The following is a 23,321-nucleotide window of genomic DNA, read 5'->3' on the forward strand; positions in this document are numbered from 1 at the left end:
CTCTTGTTAGAAAATAAAAAGAAAAATAAAAAAAAAAAAGAAAGAAAGTATAGCAGGAGTAGAAAAAATCTCGATAGTGGGAAATATCTTGGCCTCGAGAAAAAAATCTCAACCATTGTTATTCCTTCGCGAGTTTTCAATCGGCACCAACCAACGCTATGCAACGGAACGGAAGAGCGTCACGCTATAGATTTTTAAGTGAAAAGCATCGTGGTCCGATAACGTTACATACATACATACATATCGATAGCCTTCAACGAAACAATTGTTATCGAATAATGAATTATGTAAACTAATTATTAACAGCACGACGTCATTTATTATAATTCATAATGCATAAGAAAATCTTTTGAAGCGACGGTTTGATTAGAAACGTTCTCCCACTCTCCCTCTCTCTCTCTCTCTCTCTCTCTCTCTCTCTCTCTCTCTCTCTCTCTCTCTCTCTCTCTCTCTCTCTCTCTCTCTCTCTCTCTCTCTCTCTCTCTCTCTCTCTCTCTCTTGTTCTTTTAAGAAAAAATTAAGCATAGAACTTTGTCTGGGAAACTTCTCTAATTCATTTTAGTTCCAGCGCGGCTGGTAGATTATTAGAATAATTCGGCGAACGATAATGAAATCTAAGAGAAAGGAGTCGAAGGAAAGGAAGGGTCTTAATTCGAATCGAAAGATCCCTCTTAAGGAAGGATCCTTCATGACTTTCTTCATCTTCATCATTATTTCAAGAACCTCCTCTCTCGATCGTTGACTCATTAGATTCTATTTGTAGATACTTAACAAAGTTTTATCTGTCAGAAAACATGACATTTCACAAATTGCATTTTAGTTTCTTTATTTATTGGTTATATATCATTCTCTCGTCCGATGATCGTCTAGATCCTCAAGGCCAAGCGCGGCAGAAAGGATGCTGCGGCGTATAGTTGACATAAATGATCCTACTGGTACTTTTGCTGTCAAAGCTGCAACGCATTTTTCTTCTTTTACCAACGCGAAGCCAAAAGACATTCGTCTTTGCCCAACCGGTGTTCTCGTTACGTCATATTGCGGGAAAAAGAAGTTACGACGATCAATAATCACTGTGTAGACGCGTGTGTGTCGTCTCTGTATACGCGTGTATGTTATATTTATGTATATAGGCATACCGGAAAATTAACTCGGCCGTGAAAGTTTCACGCTTGTGAAAAGTTTTCCCTCTTGCCGGAATGAGAAAAAGAGAAAACTATACATGTATTTTTTCTATCCCGCGAAATGTCTTTAAACAGAGTCTCTCTCTCTCTCTCTCTCTCTCTCTCTCTCTCTCTCTCTCTCTCTCTCTCTCTCTCTCTTTCTCTCTCTCTCTTCCCTCTCTGTAAATTACTAAATCATAATTAATCGATTTTTTGAATCAATTCAATTGTACAAATCCAAATTTATCGCATATTCATTACTACGCTGCGATATTTGCTATTTATCGATCATTTCCACCTGCATTTGTAATGTTCTTTACGTTAATGAATATTCTCTCTGTTTTCTCTTTTATTTTGTACTTTTTGAGAATTTAATAGAAAGTATACATGTGGTAGCATCGAGAGATCAACAAACAGTAGTACGCTTTGATACGGTACCAGATAAACAAGATCTCTGCAAGTATACTCTTCGATCGCAATTTTCGTACACTGTAATTAATTGTGAAAGGAGGAGGGGAAATGAATGGACGATGTATAAATAAATGTTAGACTATTGAGTACATTTTTATTTTCTATAAGAATCGTATACACATATAATGTCATTAAACTCATAAAAATACATAAACTGGACCGTACGATATGTGGATTTATGGTACAAACAGTTCTTACGAGCTAATATTTTCAAGAAATGTCAAATAGTGGATGTGATATAATTCTTTGTTATTTCTTTTTTGTCGATAACGTACGATGATTTTTTTTTTTTTTTTGTTATTTACAGTGAGTCATATTAATTATCATCCATACTCGAAGTAATTAACAGAAAATTATGTAATAGTAGTCTCGTGAAAAGTCTGTTGTACTTCGCAATTTACAAATCCAAAAATATCGCGTTAATGTTGTTAATTCTGTATAATACTCTTCGTCATTAAATTTGTTTACTTTAAAGACTTTCTTTGATAATGGATCACATTAATGTAATTCGTTTTAATCACAGCTAAGATTGAATTATAAGTTAATATAATTCATAGTCGGGGTTTCTTTTGCGTAGTGTAAAAATATTATTTAATAAAACGGTACTTCGAAGAGGATGGCATATCATTGATAAAACTTACAATAGATTTTAGATAAAAGGAATGTAGCCAAAGAATTTGTTTACGTTAAACTTAGATATTATTTTTAAAATATAGAAAAAAATATTCTATACGTTTATTCACTTATAGTATATAAATGCTTAAGACAGGACAGATATGGATGGAAGTATTGTTAACAACGACGATAGTAGAGCACTTACAGACTTAATAAAATATAAGTAATAATTGTACTAAAATCTGCTTAACATTGATATACGTGAGATAAGATAATTAGAAGATTATAAATAATCTTCTCTTGAAAATATAATCAATATACTTTTCAAATACAAATATTTTTCTAAAGCTATACATATATCGAATCTAAGTACGAACATTCAAAATAACGTATCTCATTCGCAATTCTCTTGGCAAATATTAATGATGTATAATAATGACCGAATGAGAGACTTTAAAAAATTTTTTTTTTTTTTCTTTTTTGTACTAAACCGGCTCATACAAGGCAGGCAAAATTCGTATAATTAAGTTTAGTTTAATCTTTCAACAAGTACTTTTTCAAGCGTACCCCTTTTTGTATATCAACTGAATTTCTTATTCAGGATAATAAGCTCTATTATTTATGTAATAGTTTCATATGGGATGGATAATATATAACTTTCCCAATATCCCAATACTCGACTACTCGTAGAGAGAATTTATATAATAAATAATTAAACGTAGACTTTTTCAACTTTCTTCATCGATTAAGCTTAAAACATAAATGAGTTTTAAGATGATTTTAATCGTCGAACTCGTACATTTGATAGGCCTTCCAATCAAGATTACGGAGACATCTAAAATATCAAAGACGTAAATGTAATGAGACAGGGAATATAATTATTATACATATAGAAAACTCACTTTCTTGAAGAAAGTAGGAATCCTTTAGGGCCGCAAACGAAGACACAACTATGCGGTGAACAATTGCCTATTAATTCATTCAAAAGTTCATCGGAAATTGTACCACGTCTACCTTTCCAGGAATCGCTTGGTTGCGATAAAATATGCGTGACTTTCAATCTAAAAAAAAATGATGAATAAAATTAACAAACGGAATTAATGAACAAAAATTTCAACTTCATCGAGTATGTATACATATATATATATATACTAACTTATTTGCCTTGCAAGCTCTCTCCAATTGCTCCACATAGAACATGTTATCTTCGTCTTTATTGAAGTTGGCGAGATTGATACTTTTTCTACAATAGAATGATGATAGATATAAAAGTATTTTACATGAGAATAAATCTTTTATACGAAAAGAGAGATCAAACGCGGTACGAATGAATATAATCGAATACTTACACGTTACGCCTGGCAAGACATCGTTGAATTATTCCCAACATTGCCGTTAGTCCTGTGCCAGCAGCCAACATATGAACGACGGAATAACGATCAAAGGATTCGACGACAAAGACACCAAGCCCGTTGCTCAAAGTAAGTTTTTCTTTGGCATTTAAAGCTGTTATGGATGGACTGAGAGCACCGTCTTCGTATTGTTTAATCATGAGACAGATACAATCTGATGTATAATTCGGTGCCATGTCTTCTGGATGAAGACAGGCTGGTACAGGTGTATAGTATCTAGAAATCTCAACACCTATAATGAGTTAAAAAAAAAAAGAGAAAAAAAAGAAGAAAAACAATTTTATATATATATATATATATATATATAAAGTATATATATGTAGATTTAATAGCAGCAAACAAGCAATTTCGCTCACCTGCGACTTTAATTTTTGCTTCCAGGTGCCTACCAATTGGTATTAATTCTAAAGAATCTTTAGCTCGTAGAACCAACAGGTGAACTAATTTACAAAGGGACGTGTTACTTAATACCTCGTATTCTTTGTAAGTCCTCTTGTTGGTTATTGGTTCTCTGGACAAAGTATGATTACCTTGAGTTTTCCATAAAGTTTTATCCTTTTTCCTGAAGGTAAAGTCTACCTGCAATAAAGAGAATCAAAATTACTACATAATTATCAGGTGAAAGTATATTGACTTACTTCCATGCTTTCATAGTTTCTATTCCACGCAGGTGGCCATTCGATTTCCCCGGCCAACTCGAGTTCGTGTATAACGATATCCTTTTCAAAGGAGAGATTAAAAACGAGCTTGGCATCGTTTATCCTTGATATACGATAGTAGATACCTTGATAGTCGTTTATCGTTTGATAAAAGAGCGTTATCGTGTTAGAAGTTTGCCGCCAATCCATCTTCATTTTCGAAAGATCAAAACCGATTTCTTCTTCGTTTTTTCTTTGCGCTGAAAAATAAACACAACGTTATAAGAGAATAAACATTACGGAGGATAGAAATATTTAAATACATCATCGGTGAATTTCATATTACTTGTGCAACTTTTCAAGAGGTCGTTCGCAATGGAAGATTTTTCATTCGCCTTGGACAGGTTCGAAGTGGAAGGACGACTCAGTCTACCTACGACGCATTTCTGTAGAAGACTTTGATAATTTACCCAAGCGTGAACCTGTAACGAACGATCTATGGGTGCCTCGGGAATGATAATCGTTCAATAAGGAACATATACGCGTTTGATAATATTACTTCGTTAGGATGGCCTTACGTTATCGAACAATTTCGTAGCATCTTTTCCAACTCCTTTCATTAGCTCATCGATTCCGCCAGGATGAAAATCCATGTAACGGGTCACGTTGAAAACGATACCTAAATTAAAGGAAAAAAAAGGAAAAAAAAAAAAAAAAAAAAAAAAAAAAAAAAAAAAAAAAAAAAAAAAAAGAAAAAGAAAAGGAAATTACCAAGCGCAAATATTTACATATGAATGTCGATTAGCATTGGTACACTTTGTACCTCTTATTGCGATCCAAGCGTCATTTTGCTTATTATGATTAGCCAACTCAGTTAACGTGACAGTACGTGGAATACCACCAACTCCGGTTAAGTCGACTCCAGAATTACCTAATCGAATCCAGTCCATGACACTATGACCCGGTGCTAAGGCTGTTTTATTTCTTGGATTACCTAAAAATTGTATAGAGAATATAAAAGAGTATACGTATAATAAGTATAATCGATCGATTTCAATCAATCCATTTATAATCGATATCGTTGATCATAGATAGTTGGATATAAATTATAGGACGAGTTAATTGAAATTCTAGAAACTGAGTCGTAGCATAATCTCAAATGCGTATACTAGAAGAGAGAATAAGAACTCGTAATAAACTAATTGGCAATTGGACTAATTACTAACCATCTTGAATATGTAATTCAAAACTCTTAGATGGGACGTTGGACAATAAAGAGACGCTGTAGCATTGTGACATTCTTTTTTAGATCGATGAATATCAGGATCGTTTAATCTGATTCGATTGATTTTTTCTTCCACGAAATTTATCGAAGTACATCGTTAAACGAAATACATCGAATTTCCAATCTCATTTCGAGACGGATCAAAAAAAAAAGAAAAACATGTGCAATCTTCTGAACGATTACCTATAGTAATTTCAAGTACAAAATAGAACTTAACATATAATCCATACTTTGGAAATATATTACAGATATCAAAAATGTAGACCTTATTCTTTTTCCAGGCCACCGTGTTACCTTGAATTATAGATACAACAGAACATATTTATTTAGCCCGACGAAGTCAGGTCGCATCAAACATAATACAGTTGCGAAACATTGAGTTTCAGTATTGCTTTATTCCTTCTTCTAAGTTATTCTTTAGCGAGCATTATTAAACGATAGTTCCCATAAATGGTAAAGTCGAAAAGTCGTTTTACACGAATTTACGATGCAACGCTTCGTTTAAAGGTTATAAACAAGCATAAAAAATAATAATTTATTTGAATGATTATCATTAAAATCGCATTAGAGAGATATGTCTAGAAATATGTATAATGTATAGAAATTAACTTTATAGATACTATAAAATATATCCTAGATATGATAAACATATGTTTGATTAATTATATATACACCATTCTCAATTTTTCTCGAGGGAAAAAAAAGTCATTGAAATACGTATGATAGTCATTGAATATTTGACATAATCAGAAATGATATATGGCTGATTGTTGTAGGAACACGTTTGTAAACGAGCGAAAAAAGAAAAGTATTCCTAATATTTTCTATAAAAATAACTTTTATCGGGAGTAATATAAATGACGAGTTGAGGTAAGTATCGGCGATAAGAAAACGTACGAGCCGTCACAAAAAATAAAACGAGCGCAATGAATCGATATTGAAGCGAAAACACGGGTAAAGGTGAGATCGTCTCACGGTGGAAGATTGTTCAAGACTGTGAAGGAAACAGTCCACTACATAGGTATATAACGCTGAAACAGGTAGATCAATATAATACCAAGGAGAGAACGGCTTGCCGCTCTAGTATCGCGCGTGTTCCTTCCAATAACAGTTGGTTTACGTTCTTCTCGTCGTCATCTCTTTCTTTTATTCTTCTAAAACGATTATACACATAAATGAACTTTGACAAGAACAAGGAGAACAACGCGTTTGTGAAATTAAATCGATAGGTAAAAAGGTTGATGACCTACAGAGATATAATATATAGTATTATTGAAGGGGTTGTACCATTAAGGCCAAACGACCGGACTTAGAGCAGCCTATTTACATAGGTATATACATAAAACGTCCATTGGATGAATGTGTGAATATAATTGTACAAACGAGTCGTATAAATGAAAGTTAGAAAAACAAACGAAATAATACAAGTGGATGACCGGATATACGTAATGCGTATATAGTATACTTGTATAAGTAGAGATGACGTAGCATGGCTATGGGTTGCGTTGTTAATAATCATTCCGTTGTTCGAATTAATAAGGACTTTCGGTAATTATAAATTCTTCACGTGAAAAGTAAGTAGAATCGGAAAAAAGTGAGGGGGTAGGGAGCGGCCGGAATAGAAAGAGAAAGAAAGAAAGAAAGAGAGAGAGAGAGAGAGAGAGAGAGAGAGAGAGAGAGAGAGAGAGAGGGAAAATGCAGGAGAAGGAGGAGGAGGAGGTTAGTCAAGAAGAAGAGTCACTTACCAGTTGCCGAGCCAGAAGACTTCGTGGACGATCCAGTGTCGCTCGTCGAACTTACATTGGATAATTGTTTTACATAAACGACTCCGCTCGGTAGCAACAGAGTGTTCTTTGCTAAGAGACTCGTAGGTGAGGAAGATTTTACATCGATCATCCTCATTTTTTCTTGCAAATCCGTCGCGTCGACCGAACCTGTCTCGTTTTCGTTCTGAGGCAAGTTAACTCTCTTCATATTTTATCACTTTTACAAGGTATTTTCTTCTTCTTCTTATTCTTTCTCTCTTTGTTAATCACAATGTCAATATCAATTCGATCGTTAATCTTCAACCTCACGGTTATTAGTCCACATCGATACCTTCATCGAGTCAAACTTATAGTTGTTTATCCAGATGTATTGTGCGTTAATTATCTTCACTGAAAATAAAACAGGTTTTCTTTTCTTTCTTTCTTTCTTTCTTTCTTTCTTTCTTTTTCTTTTTTTTTTCCTTTTTTTTTTCTTTTTGCTTTTTCGAAATTATTATGAAATTATTACAGATTACTATAATTGGTTTGGATATAGCGTCGTCGCGAAGGTATACTAAAACCGCGACTAATTTTACCGAATTACGCCAATAAACTTAAAAGCAGGTCGAGTGTATATGCATTATGGCATAGTATTCAACGTGTATCTTTGTTATATACGTACATAAACTCGTTGTAAAAGAATACTTTTTGAGAAAGAAATCTCTTGCGAGAAGAGATAGATGCAATCCTTTCTGTGTCTCGACTACCACCTTGTTGTTGTTTACGATGCAGTAAATTTAGATATGACCAAGCGAGGATATATCGTGTTCGCAGATCGATAGGCGACTGGAAACATCGCATAAAAAGTTTGATTTATTATTTAGTAAAAATAAAGAGGATCCATCGTTCGCAATCATTTTCAAACAATTTATTTTAAATATAATAAAACAATAAAGAGAATAATATTCTTAGTTATCGGGCTTTGCGACGACCATATTCTACAATTGATCATAAATTCTACTTATGTAATAAATAAATTTAGTTAGGATCCATGTCATCTTTTTCAACATTAAGTATCTATTTGAAACTATCCTTGATGTATTGATAATGATAGAAGATTGGGATACATATACATATATAGACAGTTGTATAACTAATCACATAGATTAGTTATACATATAGATTTTAAAAGTATAGAACATCATTGTAATAAAAAAAGGCGAAAGACTTTCTTCTTCATATTTAAAATACTTTCACCGAGACATACCATGGAAAAAAAACTTTCGAAAATGCTATTATATATTGACAGCCTTGACACTCTTGGAAGTTACATTAAACATAGAACGAATTGAATGGAGAAAATTGTGCTTCCTTGTCTTTCTTGAATGAGATCAGGAGGCATTCACCTTTTGCGGGCGCGCATATTTAAAATGCATCGCGATCTTTCTTTCTCTCTCTTTCTCTCTTTATATATATATATATATATATAGATAGATAGATACATACATACATATATATATATACATATATATATATGTAGACACACACGTATATATCTATTTATCTTTTATCAAGGTCATGAACACAAGATAAAAGCGAGAAAACTGCCCACGTAGAGCAAATTTAACTCGATATGCCTTGCTCTTTAATTATGAAATATTTCAATGAGCGTGACAATCGCTCTAACTTTATTTGTACGTGAGAGCATATAATCGATCATAACTGATCTCGTCACAGTATCGACATTGCACGAGAGAAAAAGAAAGATGCACGTACAGAAACTTGCTCGATTCATGAATTTGCCTCTGTGCCAATCAAACGGGCAAACAAACAAAGTCAAAAGAATAAATGATTTGATGAAAACGCACGTGAAAAGTTTTACGTTTGACGTAAATCGGCCGATGAACGAACGTCGCCGGAAAGTGTTCACGAACGACTGTAATTTTAAGGTTAGATTCCGACATCGCTGACGAGAGAATCGAACGAGGTTGTCTTGCGGCTAACTTCGCGCCTTCATGAGATTATCCCTATACGCTTGCGTGGAAACAAAGAATGAGTGAAAGAGAGATGGAGAGAGGCGCGGTCGTGTCTCTCTCCTCTCCTCCCCCCTCTGTCCTCGACTCTCTCTTCTCTCTTGTCGCGACAATGCTGATCGTCTGTCAGAGAAAAGTAAAAGAAATGTTATTAGAAAGCTGTGAATTTAGTGATAGTCATTTTTAACTGAATATACCTATTCATAGAAAAATTACTATTTTTAAGCTAGACCTTTCTATAAATTGCAACAGCAAAGGAATCAAAACAAAAGAAGGAGGATGTTCATGTGAAGTGGACGAAAATTAGAAAGAGAGAGAGAGAGGAGAGAGGAAAGTGAAGGAAGCGTTAGAGAGAGCGATACAAAAGTGACGTTTCGTTAATGACTCGTAACCGCTTTTAAATCACCCATTCGTTGCCCGTCATCTTCCTCATCATCATTTCATATAGAGAGACGATTTACCGAGGGGTCCTCTTGACAGTGTGTGTCAGATTTTCTCTTTACCGGTAACGTTCAATCAGCAAGTTAGATCCAGTCTATCTATCTCTCTCTCTCTCTCTCTCTCCCTCCCCCCTCTCTCTCTCTTTCTCGAATTTTCCGTTGATCATTGTCGAATTTTTAATCTTCAAATTTTAGAAAAAGAAAAGAAAAAGTGAATAATTTCTTACAACATTTGTAAGTATGTAATTTTTATACATTTCATACTTTTTTTATTCTATTTCTACTGTACAATTTTATCTATTACAATTTCCTTTTCTTTTTCCTTTTCTCTCTCTCTCTCTCTCTCTCTCTCTCTCTCTCTCTCTCTTTCTATCTATCTCTCTCTATCTCTTCTCTATCTTTTTTTTTTTGTAGTTATTAGTTTCAAGTATTACAAGAATACCTTAATCGAATTGAGGACATAGCATAGTTTGTAAATGGCGTTTCTTGAACGACTATATTATCGATGTTTTTCCAACAATACATGTTATTTTTTAACTTGGCTCGCAAATTTTATAATTTTGTAAAAAAGTAGTGGGGATAGTAGCTATGCGAAACTGTCAAACTCACATGGTATCGGTCGAACGACCTTGCAATTCTATCCTTTTTCGGACACAACATTCGTTGCCGTTTCCCCCTCTTTTTCTTTATCTATCACGTTTCTCCCTCCTTTTAGGCTTTGCAAGTAATATTTTTCTTATCTTATTATATGATTCGAGAAAAAGAATGAAGAAAAACGTGTTCGTTAAATAAAATCAATGTTGCCGTCTAAAGCACTTGATATTTTTCATTTTTCTCGCTGTTTTACTCGTTTTTTTTTTTTCGTTGTTATTTTCGCTGTTTTTTCTCGCTCTCGCTCTCTCTCTCTCTCTCTCTCCCCCCTTTCCCCCCTCTCTCTATCTATCTATCTATATATCTACCTATCTATTTATCTATCTATCTATCTATCTATCTTTCTTTGTTTCCTTCTCTTTATCGTTTTACATAAAACCGTAAAAGTCGATGAAAACAACACAATATTATTAAATTTGTAAGACAAAGTTAACTGATTAACTCTTAAACTTTTGCGAATATAATCGTTTTTTTAGATCAATTTATGTGAATTCACAATCAATCTTCTCAAGCTTTATAGTTATTAAGTTATTCTCAGGAATAATCTCAAATTTACAATTTTCCAATCGAACGTAAGATTCTTTTTTGTATGTTTTTTTTTTTTTTTTTCCTAATCTATCAGATATCACGTAAGTGTGAAAATGAAATGAGCTGTAGTATTAAGCAACGTGGCGTTGAGATTGAATCATTTAATAGTTCTTTTTGAGCATAAATAAACGTGTTATTTTGTTATTATTATTTTTTGTTTCTTTTTTTAAAGAAAAAATTTTTAAGAGAAAAGGTAAAAATTTACGACGTACTGTCGTGATAATAAAAAAAATTAAGTTATGTAATAAAATTGTCATTCGTTTTCGCAGATAAATGACGACCAAACATAAAAATCAAAAGAAAATGAATTCAGGAAGACAAATATTAAGTTTAATCCATCGTTTTATTGAGTTCATTGCTAAGGGTATATTTACATTAGCAGCTTATATTGGTGGCCCAGTAGAATCTCAACCACCTATAAAAGATTTGACACTTTTACATAATGCAACCACATTAGCTTTTAAAATTAGAAATAAACAAGTATGTTAACCAATATCTAATATATGTATATCTAATATTATTTATTAGTACTATGTGTTACTCATTTGTATGGGATTTTGTTTAGTTATCTTCCGAAGAAGTAGTAAAGTCATACATTGACAGAATAAAAGAAATTCAGCCAGTATTAAATTGTGTAGTCGAAGAACGTTTTGAAGAAGCACTCAAGGAAGCTAAACAATGTGATGAAATGTTGAAATCTCCCAATGCACCATCTGTACAAGTACTTGCCAAAGAGAAACCTTTCTTCGGTGTTCCCTTTACAACCAAGGTAAAATCTATGCCTAATTTATGCGATAACTACTCGACAGAGATATATATTTATTACTATTCTATAGGATTGTATCGCTGTTGCTAATATGAAGCAAACAGCTGGTTTGATTCTTCGTAAAGATTTTGTCTCTGAGAAAGATGCAGAGGTGATAAGACTGATGAGAGCAGCAGGAGCTATACCATTAGCGTCGACCAATGTCTCAGAACTTGCAATGTGGTGGGAAGCACATAACCGTTTGTATGGTACCACCAGAAATCCATACAACACAAGGTAGTTCATTATATTTGTAATAACATATTAGGTTTAAGGTTAGAATGTTAATTACCATACATTATTGCACAGCGCATTCCAGTCGTCACATTTGCTGCTCTAGTTTTATTTGAATTTTTTGTATTATTATTTTTAGACATATAGTAGGTGGTTCTTCTGGGGGTGAGGGCTGCATACAAGCAGCAGCTGGTTCACCATTAGGAATAGGATCAGATATCGGTGGCTCTATTCGCATGCCATGCTTTTTCAATGGAATTTTTGGTCATAAACCTTCCAAAGGTTTATTTTATAACAAAAATCATTGATGCCTATTATTAAAGCTTTATTTTAGCATTAAATTAATAATTGAATTTACATTTAGGCATTGTTTCAAACGATGGTCAATATCCAAGTGCCCATAGCGAGGATCAGAATCAATTACTTGCAATAGGTCCTATGTGTAGACATGCACAGGATATGAAACCTATTCTTAAAATACTTGCTGATAAGAATGCAGAAATATTGAATTTAGATGATAAAGTTGATATTTCAAAGATCAAGGTAAATGGAATGTTTCTAAAACATAATCATTTTCAATAAATAATTATAATTGTACTTTTTTACTTAGTTTTATTACATGGAGGACGACGGAGGGCAATACTTTGTGTCCCCTGTAGATCAAGAAATAAAATGCGCTATGAGAAAAGTGTTGCTTCATTTTGAAAAAGCATATAAAATAAAAGCTACGAAAATACATGTGCGAAAATTTAAAAAAAGCATTGCTCTATGGTTAGCGAATATGACGTCTAAAGATAACAAAGATTTTTCGTATGAATTATCCAATCGGAACGGAAATATAAATATTTTATGGGAATTTGTGAAGTGGTTAATGTTCCTAAGTAATCATACATTAATTGCTCTTCTAACTGCAACATTTGAGAGGTTTGGTATAAAACATGGGAGTGAGCAATACACAAAACTTATACAAGAAAGTAAAGACCTTTACCAAGAATTCAAGGTAGGGTATATAGACGTTGTTAATGGTGTCTTTAAAAATCACATAGGAATCGAGAAAAATCTATTCTGTGTCTGCATTTCTACGTATAACAAATCCACGCCTATAACTTGTTAGGATCGGACTTCTCTTGGCTGTTTTGCAATGTATTTGCAAGAAATAGCCAGATATGATTTGTTCTTGCCATAGAATCATGGATCGTATGTTTGTTAATGGACATGATTTTTATTTCCTCACGAATCCAACGTAAATCTGACGTGGAAAAAGCAATATTTCTATGGTATTGCGTGCTTCTTTTATAAGTAGTACAATATCATTTTACATTCTGCATGCAAATAGATACGAGACATCGTATTAGCAACACTCTTCGAAATTATATTCTGACATTTTAATTCTGACAAAGTGACGTTTCGACTTAGAACCGACGCATGCACCTCAATATCCATATAGATCTTCAAATAATATATACGATGAATATACGTGTATTTATAGTTCTATTAAATTTCGCATATTTTCAGGATATTTTGGGAGAAGATGGTGTTTTCTTGTATCCGACTCATCCCACGGCAGCGCCATTACATCACGAACCACTTATAAAAGCATTTAATTTTTCGTACACTGCAATTATTAATGTTCTGGGCTTGCCAGCTACAGCTTGCCCGTTAGGATTAAATAAGCAAGGACTTCCTATTGGCATACAGGCATGGCATTATATTTACTTAATTTTTTCTTTCAAATCTTCCCACAACATATCAACGTTAATTTAATAAATTATCTATAGATTGTTGGTGGTTTAAATCAAGACCGTTTAACGCTTGCCGTTGCTGAGGAAATTGAAAAAGGATTTGGAGGTTGGGTTCCTCCAGTTATCGTAGCTTAAAAGTATGGGTATTTTAGACAATAATAATGGAGAATGCATTGAAATGCATTAACATACCAAATCCTGCCTTTCTCAGCTCTTGAACAATTCAAATCTTCACAAGGAAAGATATCTGTGCATTAAAGTCGCTAGAAGAAAGGTAAACATTAACGTTATTTTCGTGTTAGACGTGTTCGATGTCAAGGATGAATTATTATTTTTCTTTTTTTTTTCTTTTCTTTCCTTTTTTTTTTTTTTTCTTTTTTTTCCTATTTCTTTACAAACGGTAATGATAATATATCTTATATAAACTTATTATTATTATGTCGTGATAACAAATATAAACAGATGTTTCATTAATAATTCATTAATAAATTATTCGCGTTGTTGAAAAATCTATTTTAATAAATAATGTCTACAGAGTATATGATTAATAAGCGCAGATATAAAACTACCTCTGATTGAGCAACTGAATCTTTATGGCTAAGCATTTGTAAATTTATACTTCAGAAGTTTTTCTATATAATAATGCATTCGCATAAAGAAACTATAACAAAATCGTACGAGAGGTATATTTGTATATAAATAGAATATTATGTATCAAATGTTGGACTGCAGCTTTTTCTCCCCCCTTTTTCTTTCTTTTCTTTTTTTTTTTTTTTTTTTTTTTTTTTTTTTTTTTTTTTCTTTTTTTTTTTTACCTCGTAGACTTTTGTGTAGACTTTTCTATTTTCATACACAAAAGAATGTGATAACGAAATCATTTAGTAAGAGAAAGTGCTTTTTGGTAATGTAATAAGGTATAATGTTATTTAAATCATCTATTGATGTTAATATGTCGTATATATAAATATATTTTATTGTATTATAAATAATAAATTTTTACTCTATTATTCCATCAAAAATTCTCCGATACTCATTTCCTGTTAGGATAGGTTATCTCACGGGAAATTGTATTGTACAAAGTAAAAAAAAAAAAAAACAAACGTTTATTTTGTTCGAAAATATATTTTCATTTTTATCATAACAAATACAATGTTTAAATGGAATTTGTTGTGTTTTTAAGAGAATATATTCTTAATAAATACATGATGTATTTGAAGTTCTGCGATCGAGTGTTTGTGGAATAAATAATTTATTACATATTTACAAGTACAACGAATACAATTTCTGGAGAATACCTTGACGTATAATTTTTAATAATTTTAGAAAGAGCTTACCATACGTCCATATAAAGTAGATAATATATTTAAAAATATTTAAACGCATGGGGTCTATGTATTTGATCTAAATTTATAGCAATTTAAATAAGCAATAAAAATTTTATTAATAGAATACAGGAACTTCATAAAAACGGTATCAGCTTCAATTTGGCTATAAATTTGTTCAACGTAGCCTCATACAAGCATGCATAAAAGCATATATATGTGTTGCATATATCAGTCCTTGTCGTACGAGTAAATATTTATGATATGTTTTTAACAAATTTTCATTATTTCTTTTCTAATATAAAAATTATATTTTAGGAAGCTACGATATTATACTGGTCCACGAAAAAAAAGAACAAGGATCACCTATTAGAAAATATATAAGTACGTGTAATACATTAGAAAGAAAAACAAAAAAAAAAAAATACTTTCACTTTCATCACAGAAGTTCATTAACAACTGTATCGTCAAAGTATCGACAAATGTACTTGGCGTTATTTCTTTCCAATTATACCGTGTGTCACTTAAAAATCTTACATACGAAACTAATTGTATAATATTTATCTAGAATCTTTATCGCATACTTCGAGGAAATATTTAGTATCGACATAAAGAGATCACTTTTACGTAATGAGATTCATTTCCTCCGTTGGCGTATGACTTTTACCAGTTCTAATGAGTACCTTTTCCGATCTATTTTCTAATGAATTGTCTTTGCTATCTTCACTATCGGGCCTACTAGATATCATTTCAAATTCATTCGAATTCGTTTCAGATTGTAACTCGAGTAATGCCAAGTCGTCGACTTCTCTTAAATGATCCATTCTATTATCCAAACCATTAGTTTTAACTTCATTACCATTATTACTTTCAGAAACTTCTATTAAACGAGTTCTATCTTTTTGTTCTTCTATCTTGTTCGCATTTTTCGAATCGAAAGAACTAACTGTAGTTCTAATCAAACTTAGCTCCACGCTTTTCCCATCTCCATTATTTCGATAGGATTTACCAAAACTCTTGAAACTTTCTTTTTCGTGTTTGTGTCCTTCGAAAACTGGTTCATTTCTTTTGTAATTTTCAACGTTCTTTGATTCCACGACTTTGTCATCGTCGGCAAAGTTTGTCAGTCTTTCAGAAGCATTCTCATTTCTTTCATCTTGTAATTGTTCCTTTTCCTTTTTCAAAGCTGCCAATTCAGCTTCCTTCATTGCTGAATGAATGACTGGCTCGGCCCAAAGACCAGGATTAAAGGATGGCCCAGTGCCCCCTAATTCGGCAGGTAGAATATCCGTTGGGAGATGCTCGTGAAGAGTACTAAGATTATTTCCATGCAGATAAATCTAAAATAATAATACTATATTAATCGTAGAAAATGTTTGAAAATTTTTATACAACGTTGAAATAAATTTAAAATAAATTTAAATTAAAAGCTTGGATAGCATCTAAATTAAATTATAAATAACATATTATTAAAATTTATGACATTATATCAGCTCACACAATATTAACCATTCAATGACTCGGATATCATTTAAAACGAACAATGTTTCAGGAAGTTATACTAAAGAATAACTCGAAACTCACCTTATTACGAGTCTTTTCATCCAGAAAAGGTTTAACAAGAGCCAAAGTAGCTTGAACGTATAAAGGAGCCGAAAGGAAGTGTATAGCCTTGAATCTGGCCGGAAATCGACCACGAAGCGCAGCTATCAAGTTTCGAAGAGCTGCTGCACCTAATGCACCGCCTTGCCGCAGAGAAAATCCACTCCAATCTACCACAGCAACGAAACCGGATTGCTGTAAGAATCAAATAAAAGCTAAATGTAGTTGAATCTTCCGGGTAAGTTACATAGGGATTATGATGTTTTAATCGAGAATCTTCTTTCTTAGCGAACGAACCTGGTTTCTTGGATCTTGAATTAGAATTTCAAGGACTAAAAAAATAGCTCGTTGAACTGATAACGCTGGCACTGCAATAGGATCCCATTGTGAAGCTAGGATTACTAAAACACACCTGCCTTTCCTAAAAAAGACATTATCTTTAGATTATGATATTCTTATCTAGATTAACATATTCTTATGTATTTTATCGTTCAACATGCTAAATGCCATACCCCGATTTTTTACAAATCAATGCACTCCTCATTATCATAATTATTACAGTAGACTTTATTTTATTAGCCTTTAAAGCATCACTGATTAGATCTCAAATTAAAAATCCTTCACGGCATTCAACGTATTAAACGATAGATCTTAACGAATCGGATCGATTTAAATCTCTCGATCTTACCTGTCGCGAGCAGGTAAAACACCGGGTATACCAGCACGTAAAGCTCGTTGCAAGGCAGGATCACGAGCAGTAAGATTACCGAAAATATCCTGTCGATGAGCTATCTGAGCTTGATAAGCAGCTATCAGAGCAGCTGCTTGCTCGGCCCGATACTTCCGTGCGAGCAGGAAGCGCGTAATATATTCGTCCGTGCAATGTTTCAAGTCTAGGACAAGCCAATAATGATGGTAGACACATACATATATATGTATACATATATATATATATATGTATACATATATATGTATATATTTATATATGTATATATATAAAGAGGAAAAAAAATTAAAAAGGGACGGGGTCATTGTTATGCTCAAGGCGAAACGGGAAGCAGTTTGAATACGGACGCGGAATTATATCGGACAGGAAGGCACGAACGAGACTTCACCGGAAATTCGAGGCTTTTCAAGCAAACTACTAACTCCTCTTACAAAACATATCAATTGTACATATATATATATATATATATATACAATTGTATATATGTATGTATATGAAATTGAAGAGAGTAAGGGTATATAAAAATCGTCTTACCCACATCCGGCATCTCTCGGAGAATCGCTCGGACCGATTTAATGGCCAGCTTTTTGTCTCGCTTGTCCAACTTCGCATCTTCTTGGTAAATACTCCGAGAAAGTGACGTACTTGTGTGACCACTCGGATCCCACATGTATTCGCAATACTCCGACATCTTTGAAATCTTTTAATTCCTCTTTTCTTCGATGAAAGACGAGGAAGATCTTAAAAATAAAATTAATTCGATTTTTACACGTTCACCGTTTGCAATATCAGTCGTTTACTATCTCTTGCTTCTTAAGCCATCGTGGTACTCGTAATACGAACTTCGAGTCTACCGATCGAATTACGCCGTCTTAAGCTGATCGTGACACTCTTTGCCAACCAAGTATGTTTTATAAAAAATTCTTGGTAAATCTTGACATGAAAGATCAATGTCTATAGACGCGCCCATAAACAAATAAACTATGACAAATCGCGATTTATCATTTTACTGTATTTTTTTTTTTTTTTCTTTTTTTTTTTCTTTTTTTTTTTTTTTTACAAACACAAAAAGTAAAAGAGCACATTTGTAGGATCTTCGAGTAAAGTAAGGAAATACAAAGTATCTTAAGGAAATTATTCACTGATTAATCATAACTGTTTTATTCGTATCTTAGTTAAATAAAAGAGGAACACTCATTTTATCAACTTAAATGCTTCGATCCAAAGATAGAATAAATCATGTAATTTTGTATCATTCTTTTGAAAGGTACAAAATTTACGATGATTCATACGAACCAAGGACAATGATCTTAAGGATTTATCGATTAAAAAAGACTCTTATTCGAAGGATACAGGATCGATAGATTGATCGAAGTAGATTAGTGAACACTGCTCTTCCAGCTTTCTAAGAATGAGTCATCGCCAAAGAAGGCGAATCACCTCGACATCGAAAACTCCTTTCGATAGACAATTCCTTAATCAATTACGATCATCGAAAGTCTTTTCTAGTCCGTTGATTACGACATTCGTATATACATGAACATTTCGTGATCGAATGTAAGATCTTACGAAATTGTCCGTGTCATTGCCGCGACAGAATTTTTTTTTTTTCTTTCAAATAATTACGGAGTTTGAAGATCATAAAATAAAACGTACAAAAAATTCATCAGAATTATAATTTATAATATGTTAATCATTTATATTTCGATCGAATGAATACATCAATCTAAAAATGAATTCCATAATTCATAAAAATTTAAACACGCACCAAGGTTAGTTTAATCATTCATAATATTTACTAAATTCTTTGAGGCTAATTATTAATCGAAACGCTTTTGTACCTCACAACCTTTTCTCTCTTTCACTTTCTACTTCTGAAGAGATTATAAAACCCAAGGATAATCGTAGAAAAGAAAACAAAAAAAAAAGGAGAGAGATCACAGAAAGGATCTCTGAGATCGAACGCGCAAAGGTAAGCTCGATCGGCGACTGACAGGTCGCCGATAAAGTCGCATGCTAGTGGCCGTTCAGCGGAGTTATAGAGTGTAGCTCTTGTGAAATATGAAAGAGCAGGATAAAGAGAGAGAGAGAGAGAGAGAGAGAGAGAGAGAGAGATGTATATATACCAAGGAGAAGGACTCAGTTGAGTTGTGAGAGATAGAAGAAGACAAGAGAAGCCGGTTACCTGTAAGAGTGAGGGACATCGACCAAGAGAGACAGAAGAGGACAGGACAAGCCGGTTAGCAATGAACGTGCGAAAGAGAGAGACATGGAAGAAGAGGAAAAGAGGAGAGGGAAGAATGGAGGCTGACTCACCAGCTTTCTGCTCGTTGCGCCGCTATTGTGAACCCGTTCTCCGAAAAATTCAAGCGTTCATCGCTTTGGTACATTGGCGTCGAGAGAAAGAGAGAGCCAGTAGTAATACGTTTGTATATAATTTCATAACGTGGACAGGTGTAGAAAAATTATGAGGAAAAAACATCTGGATTACAAGAAAAATATGAGAAAAGAGATCGATCGAACGATCGTTGGAATCGACAAAAATTTCTTTTCTATCTTTTTATGTATTTCTACAACACACATCCGCACACATACATAAAACTTTGATCATTTTACAAAAGACGAAAAAATATTCGTAAACTTCTTTCGATGAAATTTCATATCACTTAGACGCGTACAAAATATTTTCTTTATTATCAACGTTAATAATTATTCTTGTTATGACAAAAGTCTCGAATAAATGTAACAAAGAAAATTAACGGAACAGATGGTACATATTCGATATGTACCATCGTACATAAATGCAAAACATTTTGCTTCGTGCAAACAACGAAGAAAACATATCACCAGAACAATAAACGTTTTGAAAAAAAAGAGAAAAAGAGAAAGAGAGAGAGAGTGAGAGAGGGGGGGGGGGAAGAGAGATATATTTGCGAATGTATGCAATCGTCACGTCTTACTGACTATTCGAATGGAGTACGTGCAATCGAGTCAAAGAAGCACGGTATACTACGCGCGTAGCACATAATTAATAGATAATTGTCTTGTTTTTCTTTTTTTTTTTTTTTTTCTTTTTTTTTTTAACTAGTTACGATTAGTAATCTGGAAGGACAACGAAGAAAATAGCGTAACATACTGATTAATCGTACGTGAAGATAAGACAACTATTAGTCGCGTTGTCATAATACTATATATATATTTATATATATATATATATATATGCACTTAATTATACAAGTACGGTGCATTCGAAATATCGCTTATAACTGTTTTATAGCTAGTTTATAAAAGTCATATCAAAAATATATGGATGCATATAAATTTAAAATTATGGTAATCGATGTTTCGAATCTTTGAATTTAGTCGTGAGACGTGATAACCTATCGTTTTCTAATGAATATTACTATGGAATCGAGATTTGCACTTTTCCAATACTTCAAGGACGAGCCTCGATGATATCGAATGAGAACGTTCGAATCGATGCAAATCGATGCGAACGTTCTCCTCAAGAATACATATAGAAAATATCGATTCTAATACGATTAAGATAAAAATGTTCATATATTTGTTTCGAATAGAAATGTCTAAACGAAGTTGAGTTTTTCTTTTCTACTTTATTTTGTAATATTCTTTTTTAAAACGTGTATATGCTTCGATAAGTATTATTCGTGTACAAGTTGTGGAAGCGAAACAAACCGTAACGTAGACCATCGAGGACGTTACGCAATGTGACGCTAGAGAACTGGTAAAACGAATTGAAAAAATAACTAGACGATGTTTAATTTTCTTCTTCTATAATCCAGGATATTCGATTAATCGTACAAATATCGAATTAGCTAATTATCTCATGCACATAGCATTTTCAAACGACAGATTGAATCAAAAGTGATTATTCTTTTTCGTGACATATCGAATAAATTTTCCTTTTTTAAATTGCAAAACTACAGGCCTAAAAACTTTTGGTCTATTAATCTGTATTAATACCATTAATATTATGCGGACCGGAAAGTAATATCGTTTTTGTGCATGTCGATATTTGATCGTGATTAAAAATAAAAACTTGTTAAAAATTTATTCGTTTGAATTTAATTTAAGAAAGCGACATTACTTTCTGGTCCACCTAATAAAAATAAGTAATTGGAAAACTATTTTTCATTTCATATGTAAACGACAAAACAAGACTCGAATTAATATATTTATCTATCCATAATAACAATATACTTATCTTGAAAATTCATTCTATTTATAAAGAATAGTGTTTTATCAAATAGAAATTGTCAACTGTTTGAGTTCAAATTTATTTCAACGTTTCCATGAGAAGAAGTCGAAACTATTATCGATTTATTAAAGCTCATCCTTTGTTGAGCTTAAATAACTTGGGGAAAGTTTATCGATTCTCTATCTTTTTCTCTCTCTCTCTCTCTCTCTCTCTCTCTCTCTCTTTCTCTCTCTCTCACTCCGTTTCGATTGAATTATAGAAATGATACAATTAACATAACATGAAGCTCGCGGCGATATGCTACGTTTTTTATTGGCCAATGATAGTAACACCGTTTAATTGCATTAAAAAACAAAAGAAAGAGAGAGAGAGAGAGAGAGAGGCAGAGAGAAATTTACAACCAAATTGACAAGTTGGACCTTAAAAATAAATTATACTTTTTTTTATTCTTTATTCAAAAAAAATATTGAAGCAAAAACTTTGATGCAAATTTTAAAAACGTCATTTAAATTAGTTTCATAAAAATATAGTTGCTATAAAAATGGCAACCTATTACACGTGATCTCAGAAATGCGGCAAAAATAAATTAAATAAATTAGTAAATTTAAATGTTATTCAAATATCTTATCTTATCGTATTTTATTAGTGTTGAATACTGTTCATCTAAATGATATTCAGAAACTGTGTATCGGAAGTATTGAAAGAAAGAAGTATATCATTATTTACAGCCAATTGACAGCAACTGAAAAAACTTATTTACTTTTTGTATTGAAAACAAAAACGCGAAAGACAAAGTATTCGTTCATTTTCAAAGATGATATATTTGAAATAATGATATATTTGAAATAAGAAATTAAAAGAACTTTTTTTTAAAAATAGGCAAAAGATACCTTTTTCTAATATCGACGTGTCGTGCAATTGCAAGTTTTGAGTATCAACAAAAATTTCATTTAACGATCCTACACGATAATTATTATATTATTTTTTTCTCACAATTTTCGATAAATTATTTTCAATCCCGAAACCTAAAACACACAGAATCACTTTGTTTCAATTAGCACGAAAAAACAGCGTATCTCTTAGGATATCCTTTTGATTTTTGTTGGCGGAAGAAGACGATTTTTTTTTAAATTGGCTCGAATTAACTCGAGCCGGCTTGTCGAGGAAACCGTCCGGCGCGAAACTGACGGTTCGAAACCGTCAGCTCGGTAACCGACCTCCGACCATGAAAGAAGGCGCCACTCTATGGATTCCCCGAACGACCATTAGAATAGACGGTTGGTAACGATGACTGTAACTTGTGAAAGTAGTGCCCTGTTCTTTTATCCTGTTAACACAATATTTTATTTCTAATATTTTGATTTGTACTGAGCAAAGGAACATTTTCCAAACATAAATCTTCCTTTACCTTTCGGCTAAACGATTAAGGAAAAGCCACGTGGGTTTCCAAACCAATCATACTTGTAATCGTGTCTTATGAAAGATAGAGAATCGACTACTCTTGTATTTTCTAGTTCACAATGCGTCCTTGTCCGCGTAAATCATTGTTGGCTCGTTAACCGGTCAGGCAAGGTACATTGCACCGAAGATATAAATCATAAACTGGTAGTACAGTCAGCCATATTGTGTCAC

The 23,321-nt window shown here is 32.9% G+C and overlaps 3 protein-coding genes across 27 annotated transcripts; 1 reads left to right on the forward strand and 2 right to left on the reverse strand.

Moving 5' to 3' along the window:
- Positions 1 to 1,699: 1,699 nt before the first annotated feature.
- LOC124956643 (cytochrome b5 reductase 4) lies at positions 1,700 to 9,482 on the reverse strand. Of its 9 annotated transcripts, none has more exons than XM_047512721.1 (12): positions 9,195 to 9,482; positions 8,009 to 8,172; positions 7,327 to 7,737; positions 5,120 to 5,290; positions 4,875 to 4,975; positions 4,643 to 4,778; positions 4,297 to 4,556; positions 4,015 to 4,237; positions 3,596 to 3,890; positions 3,403 to 3,489; positions 3,149 to 3,307; positions 1,700 to 3,081 (listed from the first exon to the last, which is right to left on the reverse strand). In XM_047512721.1, exons 3-12 carry the CDS (start codon positions 7,553 to 7,555, stop codon positions 3,027 to 3,029), a joined length of 1,716 nt encoding a protein of 571 aa, XP_047368677.1. In that variant the 5' UTR covers positions 7,556 to 7,737; positions 8,009 to 8,172; positions 9,195 to 9,482; the 3' UTR covers positions 1,700 to 3,026. The 9 variants fall into 9 exon arrangements, with proteins under 9 accessions (XP_047368677.1, XP_047368685.1, XP_047368684.1 ...); XM_047512729.1 differs by lacking the exons at positions 8,009 to 8,172; positions 9,195 to 9,482 and adding exons at positions 5,523 to 5,764; positions 5,876 to 6,735 and having other exon boundaries at positions 7,327 to 7,455; XM_047512728.1 differs by lacking the exons at positions 8,009 to 8,172; positions 9,195 to 9,482 and adding exons at positions 5,523 to 5,764; positions 5,847 to 6,735 and having other exon boundaries at positions 7,327 to 7,455.
- On the forward strand, positions 6,664 to 17,633 carry LOC124956644 (fatty-acid amide hydrolase 2). 10 transcript variants are annotated; one of them, XR_007103324.1, is made up of 12 exons: positions 6,939 to 7,536; positions 11,308 to 11,518; positions 11,604 to 11,807; positions 11,875 to 12,080; positions 12,217 to 12,359; positions 12,442 to 12,620; positions 12,688 to 13,077; positions 13,593 to 13,775; positions 13,856 to 14,093; positions 16,328 to 16,420; positions 16,694 to 16,940; positions 17,032 to 17,633. XR_007103324.1 is itself a non-coding variant. In XM_047512736.1 (10 exons), exons 3-10 carry the CDS (start codon positions 11,312 to 11,314, stop codon positions 13,952 to 13,954), a joined length of 1,611 nt encoding a protein of 536 aa, XP_047368692.1. In that variant the 5' UTR covers positions 9,313 to 9,864; positions 9,995 to 10,033; positions 11,308 to 11,311; the 3' UTR covers positions 13,955 to 14,826. The 10 variants fall into 10 exon arrangements, 8 of the variants coding, with proteins under 8 accessions (XP_047368691.1, XP_047368687.1, XP_047368688.1 ...); XR_007103325.1 differs by lacking the exon at positions 16,328 to 16,420 and having other exon boundaries at positions 17,032 to 17,631; XM_047512736.1 differs by lacking the exons at positions 6,939 to 7,536; positions 16,328 to 16,420; positions 16,694 to 16,940; positions 17,032 to 17,633 and adding exons at positions 9,313 to 9,864; positions 9,995 to 10,033 and having other exon boundaries at positions 13,856 to 14,826.
- On the reverse strand, positions 14,775 to 22,899 carry LOC124956645 (clavesin-2-like). 8 transcript variants are annotated; one of them, XM_047512743.1, is made up of 7 exons: positions 22,580 to 22,899; positions 19,787 to 19,952; positions 18,005 to 18,210; positions 17,432 to 17,636; positions 17,041 to 17,164; positions 16,726 to 16,938; positions 14,775 to 16,481 (listed from the first exon to the last, which is right to left on the reverse strand). In XM_047512743.1, exons 3-7 carry the CDS (start codon positions 18,159 to 18,161, stop codon positions 15,765 to 15,767), a joined length of 1,416 nt encoding a protein of 471 aa, XP_047368699.1. In that variant the 5' UTR covers positions 18,162 to 18,210; positions 19,787 to 19,952; positions 22,580 to 22,899; the 3' UTR covers positions 14,775 to 15,764. The 8 variants fall into 8 exon arrangements, with proteins under 8 accessions (XP_047368699.1, XP_047368701.1, XP_047368696.1 ...); XM_047512745.1 differs by lacking the exon at positions 19,787 to 19,952 and having other exon boundaries at positions 22,683 to 22,899; XM_047512740.1 differs by lacking the exon at positions 19,787 to 19,952.
- Positions 22,900 to 23,321: the final 422 nt, after the last annotated feature.

Source organism: Vespa velutina, chromosome 23 (genome assembly GCF_912470025.1).
Source record: "Vespa velutina chromosome 23, iVesVel2.1, whole genome shotgun sequence".
Lineage (NCBI taxonomy): Eukaryota > Metazoa > Arthropoda > Insecta > Hymenoptera > Vespidae > Vespa > Vespa velutina.

Coding starts and splice junctions, on each gene's coding strand:
- LOC124956643 (XM_047512724.1), bottom strand. CDS start 7,555: ATGAAGAGAGTTAACTTGCCTCAGAACGAAAACGAGACAGGTTCGGTC. Junction 4,238..4,296: donor GAAACTATGAAAGCATGGAA/GTAAGTCAATAT, acceptor TCTTTATTGCAG/GTAGACTTTACCTTCAGGAA. Junction 3,891..4,014: donor AGCAAAAATTAAAGTCGCAG/GTGAGCGAAATT, acceptor AACTCATTATAG/GTGTTGAGATTTCTAGATAC.
- LOC124956644 (XM_047512735.1), top strand. CDS start 11,312: ATGACGACCAAACATAAAAATCAAAAGAAAATGAATTCAGGAAGACAA. Junction 11,808..11,874: donor GTGTTCCCTTTACAACCAAG/GTAAAATCTATG, acceptor ACTATTCTATAG/GATTGTATCGCTGTTGCTAA. Junction 12,081..12,216: donor AGAAATCCATACAACACAAG/GTAGTTCATTAT, acceptor TATTATTTTTAG/ACATATAGTAGGTGGTTCTT.
- LOC124956645 (XM_047512745.1), bottom strand. CDS start 18,161: ATGTCGGAGTATTGCGAATACATGTGGGATCCGAGTGGTCACACAAGT. Junction 17,165..17,431: donor GTTTTACCTGCTCGCGACAG/GTAAGATCGAGA, acceptor TGTCTTTTTTAG/GAAAGGCAGGTGTGTTTTAG. Junction 16,482..16,725: donor ATGAAAAGACTCGTAATAAG/GTGAGTTTCGAG, acceptor TTATTATTTTAG/ATTTATCTGCATGGAAATAA.